Source organism: Perissodus microlepis, chromosome 23 (genome assembly GCF_051167445.1).
Source record: "Perissodus microlepis isolate ML-2025 ecotype Zambia chromosome 23, ASM5116744v1, whole genome shotgun sequence".
Lineage (NCBI taxonomy): Eukaryota > Metazoa > Chordata > Actinopteri > Cichliformes > Cichlidae > Perissodus > Perissodus microlepis.
In genome coordinates, this window is record NC_140482.1 from 24,059,963 (window position 1) to 24,079,328 (window position 19,366).

The 19,366-nt window shown below is 38.9% G+C and overlaps 1 protein-coding gene across 1 annotated transcript in view; it reads right to left on the reverse strand.

The window, feature by feature from the left end:
- LOC146361499 (uncharacterized) overlaps nucleotides 1–19,366 on the reverse strand; it is a 43,899-nt gene that overhangs the window by 5,212 nt on the left and 19,321 nt on the right. Inside the window, 10 exon segments of the mRNA XM_084922358.1 lie at nucleotides 111–220; nucleotides 2,466–2,505; nucleotides 6,572–11,817; nucleotides 11,993–12,039; nucleotides 13,502–13,675; nucleotides 15,337–15,510; nucleotides 15,658–15,831; nucleotides 16,186–17,974; nucleotides 18,103–18,331; nucleotides 18,508–18,580. Of these exon segments, the coding sequence (XP_084778484.1) occupies nucleotides 11,285–11,817; nucleotides 11,993–12,039; nucleotides 13,502–13,675; nucleotides 15,337–15,510; nucleotides 15,658–15,831; nucleotides 16,186–17,974; nucleotides 18,103–18,331; nucleotides 18,508–18,580 (3,193 nt within the window). The 3' untranslated portion in view covers nucleotides 111–220; nucleotides 2,466–2,505; nucleotides 6,572–11,284.

A 19,366-nucleotide genomic window follows, 5' to 3' on the forward strand; every position in this document is an offset into this window, starting at 1 on the left:
GCAGTGTGAACGTAGCCTTAGTTACCATGGCAACATAGGTGAGAGGTAATCTGTCTTTGCAGTACAGAAATTCCAGGGTTAACAACAAAATTACTTGAATGAGATCAAACCTGATGTGTAGTACTGGCCTCGGTCAGAAGACGCGTTTCAGAAGGACTCTCGACAAGTTGTGAGTAACAGGAGGACCAGGATGGACTGTTTCTCTGTCTGCAGCGTCTCTCTGCAAAAAATGAGCCAACAGATAAACTACAGCTGATTATTTCTGCCACATTATTTCTCCTCACAGCTCCAGCATTACAATTTTAAACCATATATATGTTATAAAGCTCTCTCTCTCACACACACACACGCACACACACGTTGTGCATAATTTCAGTCATACATGCATAGATACACACTCAGAAAAGTAAAATGTAGCCATGGTTACATACATATGATCTGTCTTAGATTGCTGGTGACAAACAGCAGAGACTTTTTTAATGTACAGACGTGGCTCAATGAACCCGCCAACCAGTAAAACAGCTGACTGTGAGCACACAATATTCTCAACACATTTGCATTTGTTTTGCAGTATTCAAGTAGGGTCATGCTTTAAAGAGGACGTAAAACACTATATATACAGAATAATGAACATTATGGAGCCCTGTTCTAAAAATATTCAGATTTATCCATGTTGATGAATTAAAGAAATCCCTTTAAAAAAAAACTTCCATCTATGGACTCTATGTACACACAGAGCTGCCAGAAAGAGCAGAGGGAATTAACAGGGACTCACTCCATCCAGCTCACACTCTGCTCAGACACAAGAACTGCACATACAATGTAAGACAGAAAGCAGACAGCACCATCGCTCACAGAACAATGTTTTTCAATAGCGTCTTCCCCGCCACAGTCAGACTGATGGCAAACAAAAGCCAGTGAACAATGTGCAATAATAACCCCACACTACCCCACTTTACTTGCCAGAAGTCCTAACTGTGTAATATTTGCAATATAATTGGACTCATGTATATACTGCCGCCCTGCTTGTAAAGGGGGTAGAATTTATGATTTATGATTTAGAATTCATGTTCGTGTTGTACTGTCTTGTTTATTTCTGTCTATTTTCCTGTCTTACTTTGACAGAGCTCTGCACAAGAACTGCAACGTGCCCTGACTGTTTATGCACACATAGCAAATAAACAACCTTCTACCTTAAATTTAAAGTTTTTACAACTTTACAATTTATCTTGTGGTACGACAGAATGTGACATCACCAAGTAAGTTGCTTGATTGCTCTTAACATACTTCCATTGGTTTATGTTAGCTAACTATTCACAGAACTATCTGGGACCTTAGGCTTTATAATGGCAGTATGGAGGAGCTTGTTTGAGTCCGGTGGTTCACCAGACCGACAAACTGGAATCAGACGCAGATTTTTATTGTTTGTTTTGACAGATTGATGGTAACAGTGCTCATCTTGAAGACGGTCTTTGAGGAGGCAGTTAACTAGGATGTCAATGCTTGGGTTTCAAAGACAAAATTCAGTGGACAAGTAAGCTTAAAGCACTGAGATACAATCTTTATCATCAACTGTATGAATGAGGAAATGAGACACAACTCCTTCAACCTCAGCAGGAGGGACAGAGTCAAAGAAACTCCTACTGTGATGAAATAAAATTTGTGACTGATATGGATTTATCTTTAAATGTTTTGGGTAATAAAAAGAAAGATACAAGTTTACTATAAATGTTGTTGGGTATAATTTAATTTAGTCTCTAAGTGACTTCTCTGTGTGTAAATAGTCAACATTACTTTCTGTTAGAGGAGAGCCAACTGTTTGTGTCGTAGTATTTTTTTAAACAGAAACTACATGTTGAATATGTTTGGAGGATAAATCTATGTTAAATAATAATTTACGTTGTTACCTCCAAAAACTTTTCCAGGTTTTGTGCCAAGAAGAAATTTTATTTAAATTATTAGAAGTAGCTTTTTGGTCTGTAATATGTGAAACATGAAATGTATCCCTCATGAATGATATCATACCTGAGCAACAAACAGCATTCCTGTCCTAAGGTAGAAGTTTCAGTATCAGTTTTTGGAAATGTGACTTTTCTATATATTACATTTATCCAGGTAAAAAGTCTCAGTGACATTAAAAATATCTTTTTTAAAGAGTGACCAGACCGAGAGGGCAGCAGAATTTACAACAAATATAACAACAGTTTTGTAGGGTAGTGGATTGATTCAACTTTAGGTACAATAACAGAACATTTCTTTATTATACATATAACCTCTTTGTACAGCCTGTTTACTGAAGCCTATTTACATTCACAATAGGTAAATACATTAAAAAATATAGAAATGTTGGAAATCAGCTTACCCTGAAACTAGAGCTGAACATTTTGTACAGACATTACAGAGAAGAAACAAACAGTAAAGTTTCTAAAGACTAAAGATTAAATGAGGAAACAAAGTGAACTTACAGTTTGTTCAGCACGAAGAATTTCCACTCCACACCTGACACTAAACACAGATAGACAGGTGAGCTGTTTAGCTTTTCAGTTTGAGTTTCACTTTAACCTCAAAGGGGCAGGACTTGAAGTGGGTGGGCGGGGCTCAGCAGGAGTAGCATTATACTACAAGCTCAAACTCATTTTACATCAGTAGAGCCGCAGACAGCCCACTTTGATCTTAAACATGCCAGACCAGTGAAACTCTCCTTTCTGTCAGTGTAAAGAAATCACATATTTATCTGTTTTTCTACATGATGAGGAAAAAAGCTGCTGTGATAGAGAAAGAAATCTGTCAGCACAACTCATTTTTAAATTGTAAGAAATGTGTAAAATTACCCAGACTCTAAACTTTTTTTTAGCTGTAATTGTGAAAAAAAAAAAAATTCTTTATTAAAAATGAAAAGATAGAAACTTTTCTGCCATTTAATTGTTTATTGGCTAATTACTTTGTGTAGTATGACTGTCCATAAGGGAGGTTTTGTCAGTAGGAAAATGGCTGAAAACACCAACAGGTATCAATTTAGCCATTTCCTAAATTCTGCACTTAGCTTTGCAGTCTGCAGTATCATTGAAATGCAGTCAGATGCTGCTCATTTTGTTTTCAAAAACTGAAAATTTTATGAAATCTTATGCTTTATGTTTGACCCGCCTGATCTATATTTATTTCTAACTTAAATTATTAATGACACATTAAATTAATCATTAAATGACATATGTACTTAAGTCATATTGGCACTCTTGGCCCTGCAGCTGTATTCATGAATATATTTTATCTGTCAAGCTTGTATATCACCGACAACACACAGCTGGATAACCCCCATTGACTGAACCCCGGACTTAATTTACTTCTATATACTTCTTTATTTCCTGATGTTTACATGTTGTACTTGTTACTTGTGTTTGAATTAAAACTAATGGAAAGGGCATTTTCACCACAGCATGTTGATAGATACTGAGACTGATGTCCAGCCTGCTCCAGAAATGATTCATGTAGTTTTTTTAATTGTTATTCAACTGTAATCTAAACACCAGCTGTCTGTTAGAGGTTTTAGGAGTCTTTATGTGACAGGTGATTATTAGTAGAATAAAAATGAAATTATCTGAACTTTGTGATTTCTGTTCAATAAAGAGTAAATGCAAAAACTGAGTTTTAAAAAAATCTAAATTTTTGGTGATTCGAAACGCCGTTTACGTGTGGATGAGGAATACAGAGTTTGTTACGCAACGTCAAAGGTATGTGCCTTTTTTCACGTCACCCTGTGCGCCATGTTATTGTTTACATGATATGAATTTCTAAGGCTAATTTCTAAGTGATTGGTACTCATGGACATTGATCAATGGTCATGACATTTTGCATATTAATAATTAACAAACTGATGCAGTCACATTAAAGTGGTGCTGTCAGCATCAAACTAATCCATGTGTTAATATTTAAAATATAGTCTAACGCAACACTGTTTTAGAAAGGATGAGATGAACACTTCAGTTTGTCACGGATCAAAATTGAATGAATGTGAGGTGGTTAAACAGGTATTATTGGTGTGTGCTCTGTGTTATTTGCATTTCCGTCATCATAAAAGAGACTCGGCAGCAGATAAGAATCAAGTAGAACAACTTTCATTGCTAAACGAATACATGCACAAACAGTTTGCTCTTCATTCGGTGGTTTTAGTACGGTAGGCTTTACACACGGTTTATATAAAACATGTTCCCCAACAATATAACCACTTAAAAGGTAAATATTCCTGTTTTGCAGTTAAAAAAGAAAAATAAAGTTATGACTACGACCATATTACTGATGTTCATGACAGAAACAAAGACTTTATAGACAGATCACTCTATTAGCCATTTTCTAGACAATGAATTGGTCACAGGTGGTGATTTTATACCTGTTGAACTGAGCCTTTCAGAGTTTCTAACAAGCAGTGTTGGTCAAGTTACTTGAAAAAAGTAATCAGTAACTAATTACTGATTACTTCCCCAAAAAAGTAATCCCGTTACTTTACTGATTACTTATTTTCAAAAGTAATTAATTACTTAGTTACTTTTTAAAAACACGATTTACAACCTGAATAGGTGATAAAGCGATAAATCTTTCAGCCCAATTCTACTTTTTCTACAATCCATCATACAAAATGTAATCAAATGGAAAAGTCCCCTTTTAAAACTTGTTTTATTAGTTTTAATCTTTTAACTTTATGCATCAAGCAAAAATTTAATTATATGCAACATTCTCTGACTGGAAGAAATTTGTTTTAAACCTATTTAAACCTATTTTCTGCACATTCCAGCACATAAAATATATATATTTTTTGTGTTTACACTCAGTCTTTCAAATAGATGCAAGTAAAACACAGCAGAAAATAAATAAAGTCAAAGACTAGCGGTCCTTTTGCTCTATTTTCACCTGTAAAGCAGGAGTAGGGTAGGCAGAGGTTTACCCTGGTGCAGGTCTGCCGCAGCGGTCAGTGGAAGAATCCACGAGTTTCTCTGTGAATTTCCCATTACTTCGTAGCGCACTCGGTGCTTGCTTGGAAGTTTAGGGGGTTTTTTTCGCTGTAAAAAGAAGTTTTCTTCCCACGCACAACGGACACTAATGTTTTTGTCACTTTTTATGGAATCAAACTTAAAGTTAGGTCAGTACTTCCACGCTTTAAACGCTGCATGCTCATACTCTCTCCTGCAGTCGATCCATTGTTGATCTGCACACAGCTGTTGTCACGAACGTCGCACTTGCTTACGTCACTGTCATGAGACATTCTCGCAAAAAAATCACAGTTTTAGTAACGCAGTAACGCAGCGTTCCTATGGGAAAGTAACAGTAATCTAATTACCGTTTTTGCAATAGTAATCCCTTACTTTACTCGTTACTTGAAAAAAGTAATCGGATTAACAAGCCTTTTATGGTTAAACTTAACAGTTACTGCATGACTGAAATCTATTAAGGAGTATTAGGGCCACATTAAGAAAAAGAATAATTATCGACCATTTTAAGATAAAGTGGAAAATTTATTTTGAGCCAAAAGTGGAAATCTGGAGATTACAGTTATTTGAAGACAAACTGCCACGGTTGCTGAACTCTGAGTTAGTGAAATTGTACTTCAGTATGTGTTTTAGTAACAAGGAAATGATTCCTGTTTAGCACATGAACACAGTGTGCTGTTCAGTACAAGGAAATTTCAAAGATCGGTGTGAAAGTTGTGTCTGGTCAGAGGCAAAAACAGAAACTCAGAAGAGTTTATTTGAATTTACTGCAGCTCAGACACACAGTCCTGCAGCCTCACATACTGGGGTCTACTGGTAAGGTAGTCAGCAATTATAATGATGTAAAGCTCAGACAGATCACTGGCTCTGTCTTTATGATGATGTTTTTTAATTAATCATTGACCAATGATGTTAAAGACAGTCTCTGGGGAGCCATATGTCATCTAACTGTGATTTAAATGTGCTCTGATATGAGCTCTGACATCAACGATATCTATGAGGAAGTCACTGACAGCTGCTTCAGACTCAGGTGGAGTGAAGGAGTCAGAGGGAAACTCAGAGAGTGAAGAAATTAAAATGTGTTTTGAGATGTAATTGTCTTTAAATGGTCAGAGTGATTGACAGACAGATGTAAGTTTAATATGATAACTTTTGGTCATTCTAACCTCATCAGTTTCTGAATAACACGACTCCTCTGAGGGTAAAACAGTCAACATTACTTCCTGTTGGAGGTGAGCCAACAGTTTGTGGCGCAATGTTTTATAACCAGAGGCCTACATGTTGAATTTATATGTAGACTTCAATAGATCTATGAAAAAATAATAGTTCACAAAGTCCTCTGTGACCTCCTGTCCATCAGTGTATAATTACCCCTCCAACTGAGCTCACGTCACATTTATTTGCTCCATGAGTGGGAGAGAAGTGGCTCCTCTCTGCTTCCTCCACAGAGTGATGGAGGCAGGAAAAGCTGCCTTCTGTCATTATGAAGTGGATCCACTTCATAATGACTCTTCTCCAAACATTACAGGGCAGAAACAGACAGCAACATTTCTAAAGACAAATTGTTAAAGAAGGAAACAAAGCCAACTTACAGTTTCTTCAAACTGTGCAGAAGAATAATCTCCACCCAAACTCCACTGGACACTAAACACTACTGAGCTTCTTCCTGGAAGGAGGGAAGACTCCACCTGAGGCAGGACAGGTGGGAGGGGCTCAGCATTAGGAGCAGCCTATGACACTGAAGTACATCCTTCAAGGTGAAGTTTCTCAACACCAGACTTTAATCTGAAAAATGAAGTTTACCTCATCTTTCATTTTCACCATTTGTCCCTTTGAAAGTCTCCTTTGATTTTCTTCTATATCCCACTATCCCAGGGGACACAGGAACACAAAGCCTCCTCTGATCTCTGAATAATACAGATGTGTTCTCGTAAATACTTTCATTATTATTATTATTATTATTATTATTATTATCATCCATCCATTCGCTTCCGCTTATACTTTTCAGGGTCGCGGGGGGTGCTGGAGTCTATCCCAGCTGTCATAGGGCGAGAGGCGGGGTACACCCTGGACAGGTTGCCAGTCTGTCGCAGGGCTAACACACAAGGACAGACAACCATTCACACTCACATTCACTCCTAGTGGCAATTTGGATTATCCAATTAACCTATCCCCACAAGCTGCATGTCTTTGGATGGTGGGAGGAAGCCGGAGTACCCAGAGGTAATCCACGCAGACACGGGGAGAACATGCAAACTGCTGCTATTATTATTATTATTATTATTATTATTATTATTATTGTAGGGTCTTTACCTTACAATATAAACCACCTTGAGGTGACTATAGTTGTGATTTGGGTGGCTGTAGCTCAGGTGGCAGAGCAGGTCAGCCACTAATCAGAAAGGCGGTGGTTTGATCCCAGGCTGCCTCCTGGCTGCGTGCCAAATATCCTTGGGCAAGATACTAACCCCATGTTTGCCTACTGGTGGTGGTCAGACGGCCCGGTGGCGCCAGTGTCCGGCAGCCTTGCCTCTGTCAGTGTGCCCCAGGGCAGCTGTGGCTACAACGTAGCTTGCCATTGCCAGTGTGTGAATGGGTTGATGACTGAATGTAGTGTAAAGCGCTTTGGGGTCCTTAGGGACTGAGTAAAGCGCTATATAAATGCAGGCCATTTACCATTTAGTGCTACATAACTAAAATAGAATTACATTAGGTTAGTTTGTCTCTGACAAGAATGTGTTTGGACTGAAAACATGCAAATGTCAGTATTTGTTTTTAAACAAACATTTGGTTCAGCCGGTTTCATTCGGATCATGTCTGCATGTCAGCAGGGGTAATAGGAGAGGTGGAGTGATTTAAATATCACCTGCTGTCCTCATAGACTTTACCACAATCAAGACTTCTTACTGTAGCAGGACAGCTGGGAGGGGCTTAGCAGGAACAGTTGTCTATGTCATTTATGTACACCCTTCAAGGTTAAGTTTCTGAACAATAGACTTTCATGTGAAAAGTAAAGCTTCCACCTTTTCCCCATTCCTTCTCTTCTTTGAGTTTTTTTCTAAATTACACTTTCACAGAGATGCAGTAACATTTCTATCCTTTCTTTCCTTTTTCCTTTGCATCAAATTTGCCCTTTGATTTCCCTCAAACTAACATGGCCAGGAAGTAGGCACAGCTTAACCAAAAAAAAGCCTCATCTGAGCTCTGAATAATACAGACATGTGCACATGAACAAGATCAGGTTGTTTTGTTTTTTGCTGTCACGCCGTGTCTCTGCAAATAGAAAACACAAAACAAACATCAGTGTTTGCACTGAAAGCACCGTGACTGGTTCAACTGGTTTTATTCAGACTATGTCTGATGTCATGTTGAGGAAGCTGGTAGAAGGATTTAAACCACCTACTGTGCTCAATCTAATCAAAGACAGGTTGTTGGATTTTAAGCATTCAATAATGATTCTGGATGAAAATCAGAGATGGTAATATCATCAAGAAGTGTAAAATCGCACTGAATCTAAAAATGTGTGGTTAATGTCTCCAGTCTGGTTTATTTAGTCTTACAGTAACCTGGTTACAACAGGATGATAATGTTATTTTAAATGAATCAACACCCCCGGGTCATATTAACTGTCCTTGAAGCAATGCTGAAGAGGGGGGTTGGCAGCAATCCTCCACTTGAGCTTAACCATAGACCCAGACAGAGTTTTAATTTATTTGAAAGCCTGACCCTTGTCTCTATCAGGAAAACCCCAAAAACATCTGATCCTCCACTGTTATATTCTTCAATACCATGTGCCAACACAGTGAAGCTACCTAAACTTTAAAGCCATGGAGTTCAATTATCTCATTAATGCTGTTACAGTGATGTGAGAAAAATGTCTGGCCCCATCCTTATTTCCCCTTACTGTACTTCCTGTATTTACTTTTGTTGCTCTTGTCCCAGATACATCTGACCAATGAGTGCACTGAACATTCTCACATGGTTTGTGGTTTGTTTTCTTGCTTTTGTGTGCCACCGTCAGCATAATAGTTCACCAGGACACCATCTGGATGGCAGGGTATCTCACTCACCACCAACTCACTTTGGGGATTTGGGTTTGTAGAATAGCAATGGGAAGCCTTAAGATGAGGCTGCTGTTGTCTTTATGAAAGAAAAAAACCTGGGTTAGTTAAGGTAAGCCCTTGCTCCACCCCCACTGTTAACCTTGGTGGGGGCGTGCAGTGTTGTCTTGTTCTCGGCTACCCCCCTCAAGTATTCTGCATTGAGCAAAATAAAAATAAATAATTAATTAAAAAACACCAGACTGTGATAACTGCTGTTTGTTTAGTGAATACTGATACTCAGAGGAAAGAACCACTTATATGTGATAATCCAAATGTATCGTATTTATATACCCACGTGCTGCACAGGCTTCACAAATATTTAAACATGTATGTCATGACAGAACAACTGGTTTGGTCAGTTTCTACTGTCATTATCCAATACAACTGTTTGTTTTCCCTCTTTCATTTGTTTTGAGTCCAGATAGGACACCAGTCTTTTTCTCAATGTACAGCACTTCTGTCTCTCTCCAACACATCTGCCTCTTTCTGTGTTCCTGTCCTTGCAGATGGGCTTTATAGTCAAAAACATCCATTAGTCCTAACACTGTGACCCCTGTTCTCCCAACACTTCATTCAGTGTTTCCTATTCTTTGCTTTTTAATTGAATTAAATTAGCAAAATAGATAAGTATACCTCTGTGGCACCTAAAAATTCTAGCCTGTTCTGTCACAGGTGACTATCACAAAGTCCAGACAATCAGTTCACTATTTAATATTTTAGCACAAGCAAGTGTTTCACTGGTCACTGTTAGAAGCAAACAGCAGTGCAAAGGTCATTTTACTAAATGGCCAATTAGGTCAGTGAGTGACCTGTTAACACTTAGAGCACTTATTATTTATAAACTAGGATAACAGCCTTCCCCTCTTTCTGGTGTTTGTGCTATGCTAGGCTAAACATATCCTGGACCTGTCTCTAACCCTCTAACCCACACAGATAAAACTTATCCAGTCCAAAATAACTGAGGTTTTCTAGGTATCAGTTTGAACAGGAGGTACTCTTGTTGTTTAGTCCCCTTTGAGACATCATATATAAGCATCTACTGTCTATACTTGAACAGCATTTCTGATTAAAGGAAACTGAAAAGGTTCCAACATGTGTGATTGTTCAAATAACCCTCAAAAGTAATATAAAGCATAAAGTAATCAGACAGGGCAGGCATGAAGGACAGCTTCCTCCTCTATCAGACACTGTTTGTGAAATCAAGAAGTTCAAATTTGTATCTTAATATCTTTACCAATAAGTTTTAGTCCCTGTTGGAGACAAGTTCATGATGCAGTATTTTTGAGATGAGTTCAGCTGCTGACCATCAACTGACTATTTTCTGCTATTTCTGTCAAAGCTAACCTGCACACAGCTGATGTTAGTGAGGGAAACAAGAGAAAAACAAGACTGCTTCCATTAACTTCTCAAAGAGTCTCATAAAGTTCATAATGTCACTGCTATTGTATACAGAGAGTTGTAGTTACTGACAGTGACCACTAGAGGGCACTGATTCTGATACTTTCATGGTATTAACAGTCCAGTGTTAACAGTCTGAATATAAATCTATATCAGTGTGGTTGAAAACAGTTATCAGTACAATTATTTGAAAAAGAAAAAAAACAACATTAAAACAGGTGGGATATATAAATAAAATTTAATTGAATTATTGTCATAAATATCTTTTAATTAACACAAAAAACGCTTACTTACAAACAAGATAAAAATATGGAAAATGGGTTCAGCTCTCCTACTTACAGGTCTGTAGGTGATGTTTACTCAACATAAGACCAAGGTTAATGTCAGGGTTATACATGTAACCAGTTATATATCACCGAAAGTAAATGAATGAAAGGTCTACATATTAAATGACAGCCTGACATGAGTATGAGAATATAGTTCATCTTTTAACCAGCAGTGAGTATCAAGAGATATTTTTCTTTCAGAGTTAAAGAAAATGCTGGTTTCATTGGCGGTTCAGTGAATGTTGATCATAATCTAAACTCAGAGTAAAGAGAAATTGTATCTTCTGATGAAACAGGAGAGTCCCACTATAATTTGACATTTGGTCAGATTCTGATACTAACAGAATAACAATAAAACTAGAAAACTGTACAGGAACAAAATAACTGATTCTGAAAACGTGTTTCTGAGTGAAAGAGACAGACATGTACAGACTGAACTATCTGTTCAACAGTCAGAGTGTTTCTCTTTAACCTCAACTCAGCACAGACACACTGAGGAACCAGAAAGCCAGACTCTAAATCCAGGATAAAGAGGTTCAGTGAATGTGGTGTTGAAGGTGTGGAGGTGGATCAGAGTGTCAGAGGAGACTCTGTAGAAGGACAGAGTGCCAGCAGGACAGTCCACATACACTGCTACTCTGTTCGAGACAGAGGAGGGGGAGGAGGAGATAAATGTTACTTTCTCATTGTGACTGACAGAAGGAGGGCCGTCATCACAACAGCTCAGACTCCAGGACTTTTCATTAAATCCAAAGGTACAGTCTCTACTATCTCCTTTCCTTTTGATTCTTCTGTAACTCACTGATATGTAAGCCAGTCCTTTCCACTCAACCTCCCAGTAACAGCGACCAGTCAGACCATCACTGCAAAGCAGCTGAGGCCAGTAATCAAATCTGTCTGAATGATCAGGATATGACTGAACCTCCTCCACATGTGTCACCTTCCTGTTGCTGTCAGAAAGTTTGAGGTTTTTGTGTACTGTGTTTGTGTCAATTGTGAGTTGACAGGAATCTGATGGAGAGAACAAACACAATCCAGCTGCAGTTATTGATCCATCATCTGTTCATTGATTGACACTTTGATAATGACTCCTGACATCAGAGATGTGAATGAGTGATGTGACAGTTTGAAGATGGTTGAATGTGTGCTGCTTTGTTTTCATGAATCACATTAAAAACACACTTACATTTCCTCAGACCTGGTCTCAACCATCGGACTCCAGCAGGCTCCACCCTGAAAGGAGGAGGGGGTCAGACCAGCACATTCTTTTGACAAGGACACATCAACATAACACTGAAATCACATGAAATGTTACTTTTTTCAATTTTAAAAGTCTTAATCCACAAGGAGACTTATTTATCCCACATTCCAAAAAAAAGTTGGGACCAGCAGAACAATCTGCATATAGTGCATAAAATGTAATTCAGTGATTTGCAAACCTCATAAACTTATATGTCTTATTACAATAGAACAAAGAAAACATTCACTGTTCAAACTGGGAGTCTACCATTTAAAAACAAAATGGCATTTTTGTTGGAAGTGACATCTCAAAGAGTTGTGATAGGGTCATGTTTGTCATTGTGTAGCACCCCCTCTTCTTTTAACAACAGGCTTCAGATCCACAAACCACCTCGACTGGCTCCTTTGGATATGGAAAAGTAGCAGCTCTACTATTATTCTCTCTTTAATGACCTAATTCCTAACCCCAACTCTAAAAGAGAGCCCAGCCAGAAACTCATTTCTGATGCTTGTATCCAAGACACCAGTCTGTAGGTGAGCGTACGAACATAGACTGACCAGTAAATCTACAGCTTTGCTTTTATGCCCAACTTTCTCTTCATCACACCAGATTGATTAGGGCAGACCAATCTGTCAGTCTTATTTTAACTCCCCCTACCCTAACTTTGAAACAAGACCCAAAGATTCTTAAACTTCTCCGCTTAGAAGTGCTGATTCTCACTCACACCATTTTACACTTGTTTAAAGACTCTAAGTAGCTCCAGTGCAAGCTGAAGTTCACTAACCGGTGAAGTCAAAATAAAAAAACCTCAATTGGTGACAAAGGGTAGCCCTTGTTGAATCCAACGCCCACCAGAAATTATTCCAACTGACTTTAAATAAAAACCAAGTTCTCGCTATGGTTGCCAAGGGCTACATGGCCTGTAACAATGGACCAGACACCATACTCATGAATTACCCCCCCACAAGACACCCCTAAGGACCCTGTCACAAAACACATGAAGACTTGTTGGGCACCCTCGAATATCCTTGAGAGGATAAAAAGCTGGTTCAGTGTTTCACAATAAGGACTCTTCCTGAATCCAATGTTCAACTAACAGATGGACTCTCCTCTTTGGTACCCTGGCATAAACAATATTGGGAGGCTGAGGAGTGTGATTGTAAAAGATACAGACATGTTTTTAAAATATATATTTAGAGCTACTTTTTATTAATGTCACAGTGTGGTGCAATATAACAGGATATACTAACACACACACACACACAAATAGTGAAAGGCAGAAAAAACTTTTTTTATCACAAAGCTGATTATTTTAAGTAACTTTCTGAATGAAAGAGCATCTTGTTTAAAGAATCTACCTCTTTGATGTTTGTATATTCAGGCTGCAGCAATTTATTTTTTTTGATACTGAAGGTAAAAACACCTGTCCTCCCGCATCAGGCATTCCTTCTGTACCTGAGTGTTTCCAGTCTCCAGAGTGGATCCTTCAGTCCAGCTGAAAGCAGCTTCATTCCTGACTCTCCTGGATGATTGTAGCTCAGGTCAAGCTCTCTCAGATGGGAAGGGTTGGAGCTCAGGGCTGAAGCCAGAGAAATGCAGCCTCTCTCTGCAATAAGACAACCTGAAAGACTACAGACACATAATATAATTAATTCAAGGTGTTAAATTAAAACAGAATGCAATGATTTACAAAACTCATAAAACTATACTTTTTAAAAATAGAACTCAGAAATATATTAAATGTTTCAAAAGAGACATGTTACTATTTCATGAAAAATATTAGCTCATTTTGAAATTAAAGGCAGCAAGACAGCTCAAAAAAGTTGGAACAAGGGCAACAAAAGGTTGTAAAAGTAAGTGGTACTAATAAGAAACAGCTCAAGGAAGATTTTGCAGCTAATCTGGCAACAGGTCAATATCGTTACTGGGTATAAAAAGAGAATCTTAGTGAAGCAGTTGCTAAGATGTAAGAATGAGCAGAGGTTCACAAATCCAGTGTCTTCAAATTGTGGAACAATTTCAGAAAAAGTTTCTCAACATAAAATTATGAAAACTTTTTTCTTTTTTGTTTTACAGAGATAATGCACTTGATCTATTCAATTACATTTAGCATTATTTATAAATTGACAATTCCAACAGATGACAAAAGTTGTCTCAAATTGCTTCACAATGTAAGATAAGAGCCTGCAACATTAGACAGAACATCAGGACAGTCAGGCTTGAGTACTGGCTGGTGATGGAGGCAAGAAACCTGCTCATTGTATCATGGGAAGCCACAGCAACCTAAACTGGTTAACTAAGAAGATTCAGAGTCACCTGATCCAGTTCTAACTATATGCTTTATCAAAAAGGAAATTATGAAGCCTAATCTTAAAAGTAGTAAAAGTAAATTTCCTGAATCCTAACTGGTCTTAAAGATTTGATGGGGAGTAATTATTCAACACTATGAATGTGAGGAGAAAGCTTTTAAATTAAATTCTCAATTTCACAAGTAGAAAATAGAGACAAGATAACATACGATCCCTCTTTCTAATCTTTCTCAGAATGCTAGATCAACAGTTTTAGTAAATGGCCTGTATTTTGTATAGCGGTTTACTAGTCCCTAAGGACCCCAAAGCGCTTTACACAACCAGTCATCCACCCATTCACACACACATTCACACACTGGTGATGGCAAGCTATAGTGTAGCCACAGCTACCCTGGGGCGCACTGACAGAGGCGAGGCTGCCGGAAACTGGCGCCACCGGGCCCTCTGACCACCACCAGTAGGCAATGGGTGAAGTGTCTTGCCCAAGGACACAACGACCGAGACTGTCCAAGCCGGGGCTCGAACCGGCAATCTTCCGATTACAAGGCGAACTCCCAACTCTTGAGCCACGATCATTCAACTGACAGCTCCTCAAGCCTACTAATAAGGAATTACATTAGTAATGGTATAAGAGTAACAGATGAATAAACATTGGTATTTATAAATGTCATATTAAGAAGATGCAATGATACATAAATGAGTTGCTCCTACATTGCCATTAGCTTACTAATGTTTGACAATGTGACATTATTATCAAGTGCTACCAAATAAATAAATAAAACTAAATTATTAACAAGGGGAGCCTACAGTGAGTCTACAGTGCTACAGGTTAAAAATAAATGGTATGTGGTTTGAAGTCTGCACTTTCAATGGGAAACTTAACTGCTATGTCATCTTAAATTGGTCATTTGATTTCGATGCACTGGCGTGTCCATCGACTCAAGAGGGTTACATAATCAGTGGTAATGTCTAAATCCTGACCTTAGACTTTTCAGTGTACAGTGTGGATTTTTCAATCCAGCAGACAGTAGAAATCCACCGGAATCTTGCAGGTCATTGTTACTGAGGTCCAGCTCTCTCAGACGAAAAGACTGGGAGAGGAAAACTGAGGACAGAGCTTCACAGCTTCTCTCTGTTAAGTAACAGGAAGTCAATCTGAAAAATAAAACCACAACGAGCTACTAGATTTAGAAAAACTTATTTCATTTTTTAAGCATTGATTCTAACTAAGAATGCAGCAACGATTAACTAAGCTTTCTCTAACAGGAGGCAGTAACAATGAAGTATGTCATTTGACCTCACCTGAGACTTTGCAGGTTACAATATGGACTTTCTAGTCCTGTTGATAGAAGCTTCAATCCTGAATCCCGCAGGTCATTGCTGCTCAGGTCCAGTTCTCTCAGATTGCAGGATTGTGAGGTGAGAACTGAGGACAAGACTTCACAGCTGCTCTCTGAGAGGTTACAGAGATTCAGTCTGAAAAAAAAAGATCATATTTGTGATCAAATGAAATCACTTATTTATTAATACTGAACAAGAAAAATTACTATTGCATCTAATGAGCTTGGAAAGAAAAGCGTCTGGACTTCTTTAAGTTGCTTGAAGACACAGGGCTTACATCGGGGATTCTCCATCATTTGACCCTAGCACTGAAGAAGCTTCTCCGATGAGAGATGAAATGTCTTCAAGCAACTTAAAGAAGTCCAAACGCTTTTCTTTCCAAGCTCCTTAGACTACAATGACCTGGATGACTGAGAACCTACACAGACATACTGACTATTGCATCATTACAATTTAATGTTAAAAAGGGATGAACACATATTTACTTACAGAGCTTTGTTGGAGGCTTTGATCACTGGCTGCAGCCTCAGAAAAGCCTTCTCTGAAGCAGAGTATTTCTTCAGGTCAAACACATCCAAATCTTTTTCTGATGAGAGTAAGATGAAGACCAGAGCTGACCACTGAGCAGGAGACAGTTTATCTGCAGAGAGACGTCCTGATCTCAGGTACCATTGGATCTCCTTGACTAGAGAGCGATCATTCAGTTCATTCAGACAGTGGAACAGGTTAATGCTTTTCTCTGCAGGCAGATTCTCACTGAGCTTCTCCTTGATGTATTGGACTATTGTCCGATTGGTCTGTGAGGCACTTACTGTCTGTGTGAGCAGGCCTTGTAGGAGAGTCTGACTGGTTTGCAGTGAAAGACCCAGGAGGAAGCGGAGGAACAAATCCGAGTGTCCATTTGGATCCGTTAAAGCCTTGTTCACAGCATTCTTGTAGAAACGTGTTTCTTTTGTTGTTTCAGAAAACCTGGATGTTGCTTCTGGTACTTCCAGAAGATTGACTCCACAGTGGAAGAACATCAGATGGACATGAAGAGCAGCCAGAAACTCCTGAACACTCAGATGAAGGAAACAAAAAACTTTTTTCTGGTACAGTCCTCTCTCCTCTCTAAAGATCTGTGTGAACACTCCTGAGTACACTGAGGCTGCTCTGATATTGATGCCACACTCTGTCAGGTCTGATTCATAGAAGATCAGGTTTCCTTTCTGCAGCTGATCAAAAGCCAGTTTTCCCAGAGACTCAATCATCTTCCTGCTCTCTGGACTCCAGTGTGGATCTGTCTCATATCCTCCATCATACTTGACCTTCTTCACTTTGGCCTGGATCACCAAGAAGTGGATGTACATCTCAGTCAGGTTTTTGGGCAGCTCTCCTACCTCTCTGGTTTTCAACACATCCTCCAGAACTGTAGCAGTGATCCAGCAGAAGACTGGGATGTGGCACATGATGTGGAGGCTTCGTGATGTCTTGATGTGGAAGATGATCCTAGAGGCCTGTTCCTCATCTCTGAACCTCTTCTTGAAGTACTCCTCCTTCTGTGGGTCAGTGAAACCTCTGATGTCTGTCACTATGTCAATACATTCAGGAGGAATCTGATTAGCTGCTGCAGGTCGTGTGGTTATCCAGAGGTGAGAAGAGGGAAGCAGCTTCCCCCTGATGAGGTTTATAAGCAACACATCCACTGAGGTGGACTTTCGAGGGTCATTTAGGAAATCAGTGTTGTGGAAGTCCAGAGGAAGTCGACACTCATCCAGACCATCAAAGATGAACACAACCTGGAAGTCTTCAAAGCTGCAGATTCCTGCTTCTTTGGTTTCAGTAAAGAAGTGATGAACAAGTTCCACCAAGCTGAACTGCTTCTCTTTCAGCACATTCAGCTCTCTGAAAGTGAATGGAAATATGAACTGGATGTCCTGGTTGGCTTTGTCTTCAGCCCAGTCCAGAGTGAACTTCTGTGTTAAGACTGTTTTCCCAATGCCAGCCACTCCTTTTGTCAGCACTGTTCTGATTGGTTGCTTTCTTGCATGTGAGGCTTTAAAGAGATCTACTAGTTTGATTGTTGTTTCTGGTCTGTCAGGTGTCATGGATGCTGTTTCAATCTGTCTGACCTCATGTTCACGACTGACCTCTGTAGTCCCTCCCTCTGTGATGTAGAGCTCTGTGTAGATCTGATTCAGAAGGGTTGGGTTTCCTGCTTTAGGAGTCCCTTCAAACACACACTGGAACTTCTCTCTCAGGCTAAATTTAAGTGCACGTTGACAAACTGCAGCATGTTCTGAATAAAACAAATGTAGACATGAGTATGTTGGTCCTCTAGAGTGACTACATGTTGATCCTTTTCTTGAGACACTAGTAAACATTCATTACATCTAGCAGCTCACATGTTTTAAGAAATCATCTTACTGTTTTGGAGACAGTCAGCCAGCTTCTCCTGCTTCATTCTCCTCAGGAAGTTCAGTGTGATCTTCATAAATGCCTCTCTGCTGGTTCTTATCTGCTCTCTAGCCTCACTCTCCAGCTCTTCATCATCCTCTCTCTGACTCTTTAGGTATTCTGGGTAATCTGGATTGAGAACCATCTGGATCTTCTTCAGCTCATTCTTGACAAAAGTGATGATGTTGTCCTCCAGCAACTGGAACAGAATACTATATGAATGACCAAATCAGACTAATATCATGGAATCAAACTGAAATTATTGAGCCAAATATCAGATCCATGTTGGACACAGTTCACTGGTCTACAGAGTGCAGCATGAAGAGGGCTGTGTGCAGAATATAAAAAACATGCAAATGTAGTTGTTGTACAGACCATAAATATGGAGTCCAAGTGATGCTGCTGGGTAGACTTGCTACTGGGAGACTCTGAGCTCTCTTGGTCCCATCTGTTGAGTAATGATACAGATTTTGTAAGTAGTAGTAAATAACAAAAATTATTATAAGGTATAAATAATTATAAGGTATATATTATAAGGTAAAGGCAACAGTAATCACAGCACTCTGGGCAATGACCAAACAAAAGTGGGAGCAATTAGCTCCAACAGATTCCAGGAACAACATCTGTGATCTCCGTCCAGAATAGTGCTGTTGTTGCAACTGCTAAGATATTGCTCGGGACCTTAAAGCTCCCACGTCTCTGGTAAGTAAGTAAAGTAAGTAAAATTTTATTTATATAGCACATTTCTAGATAGAAATCACAAAGTGCTTTACAAGATATAACAGATTATAAAAAGAAAAAAAAAACAAGATACAAACAAAGTTAGCAAAAGGCAATTTTAAAAAGATGTGTTTTTAGCTGTTTTTTAAAAATAATCAATGAATCAGCGGATCTCCGTCCAGAATAGTGCTGTTGTTGCAACTGCTAAGATATTGCTCAGGACCTTAAAGCTCCCACGTCTCTGGTAGAGATCCTGAGCTAGTGATTTTTCTACTCTACTTGAGCACTTAAAACCCTTCATGCAACATGCCACTTTCACACCCATATGTTTTTTTCTACCTATGTGCTTTTTATCTAAATTAACACACATTCAAACCCTAACAATTTGGGGTTCAGTATCTTGCCTGAGAATACGCTGGCATGAAACTGGAGCAGACCATAATCAAATCAGCAATCTTACAATGTTTGTCTGAGAAGGTTCTCAGCCATCGGGGTCATGGTAGTTTAAAGAGCT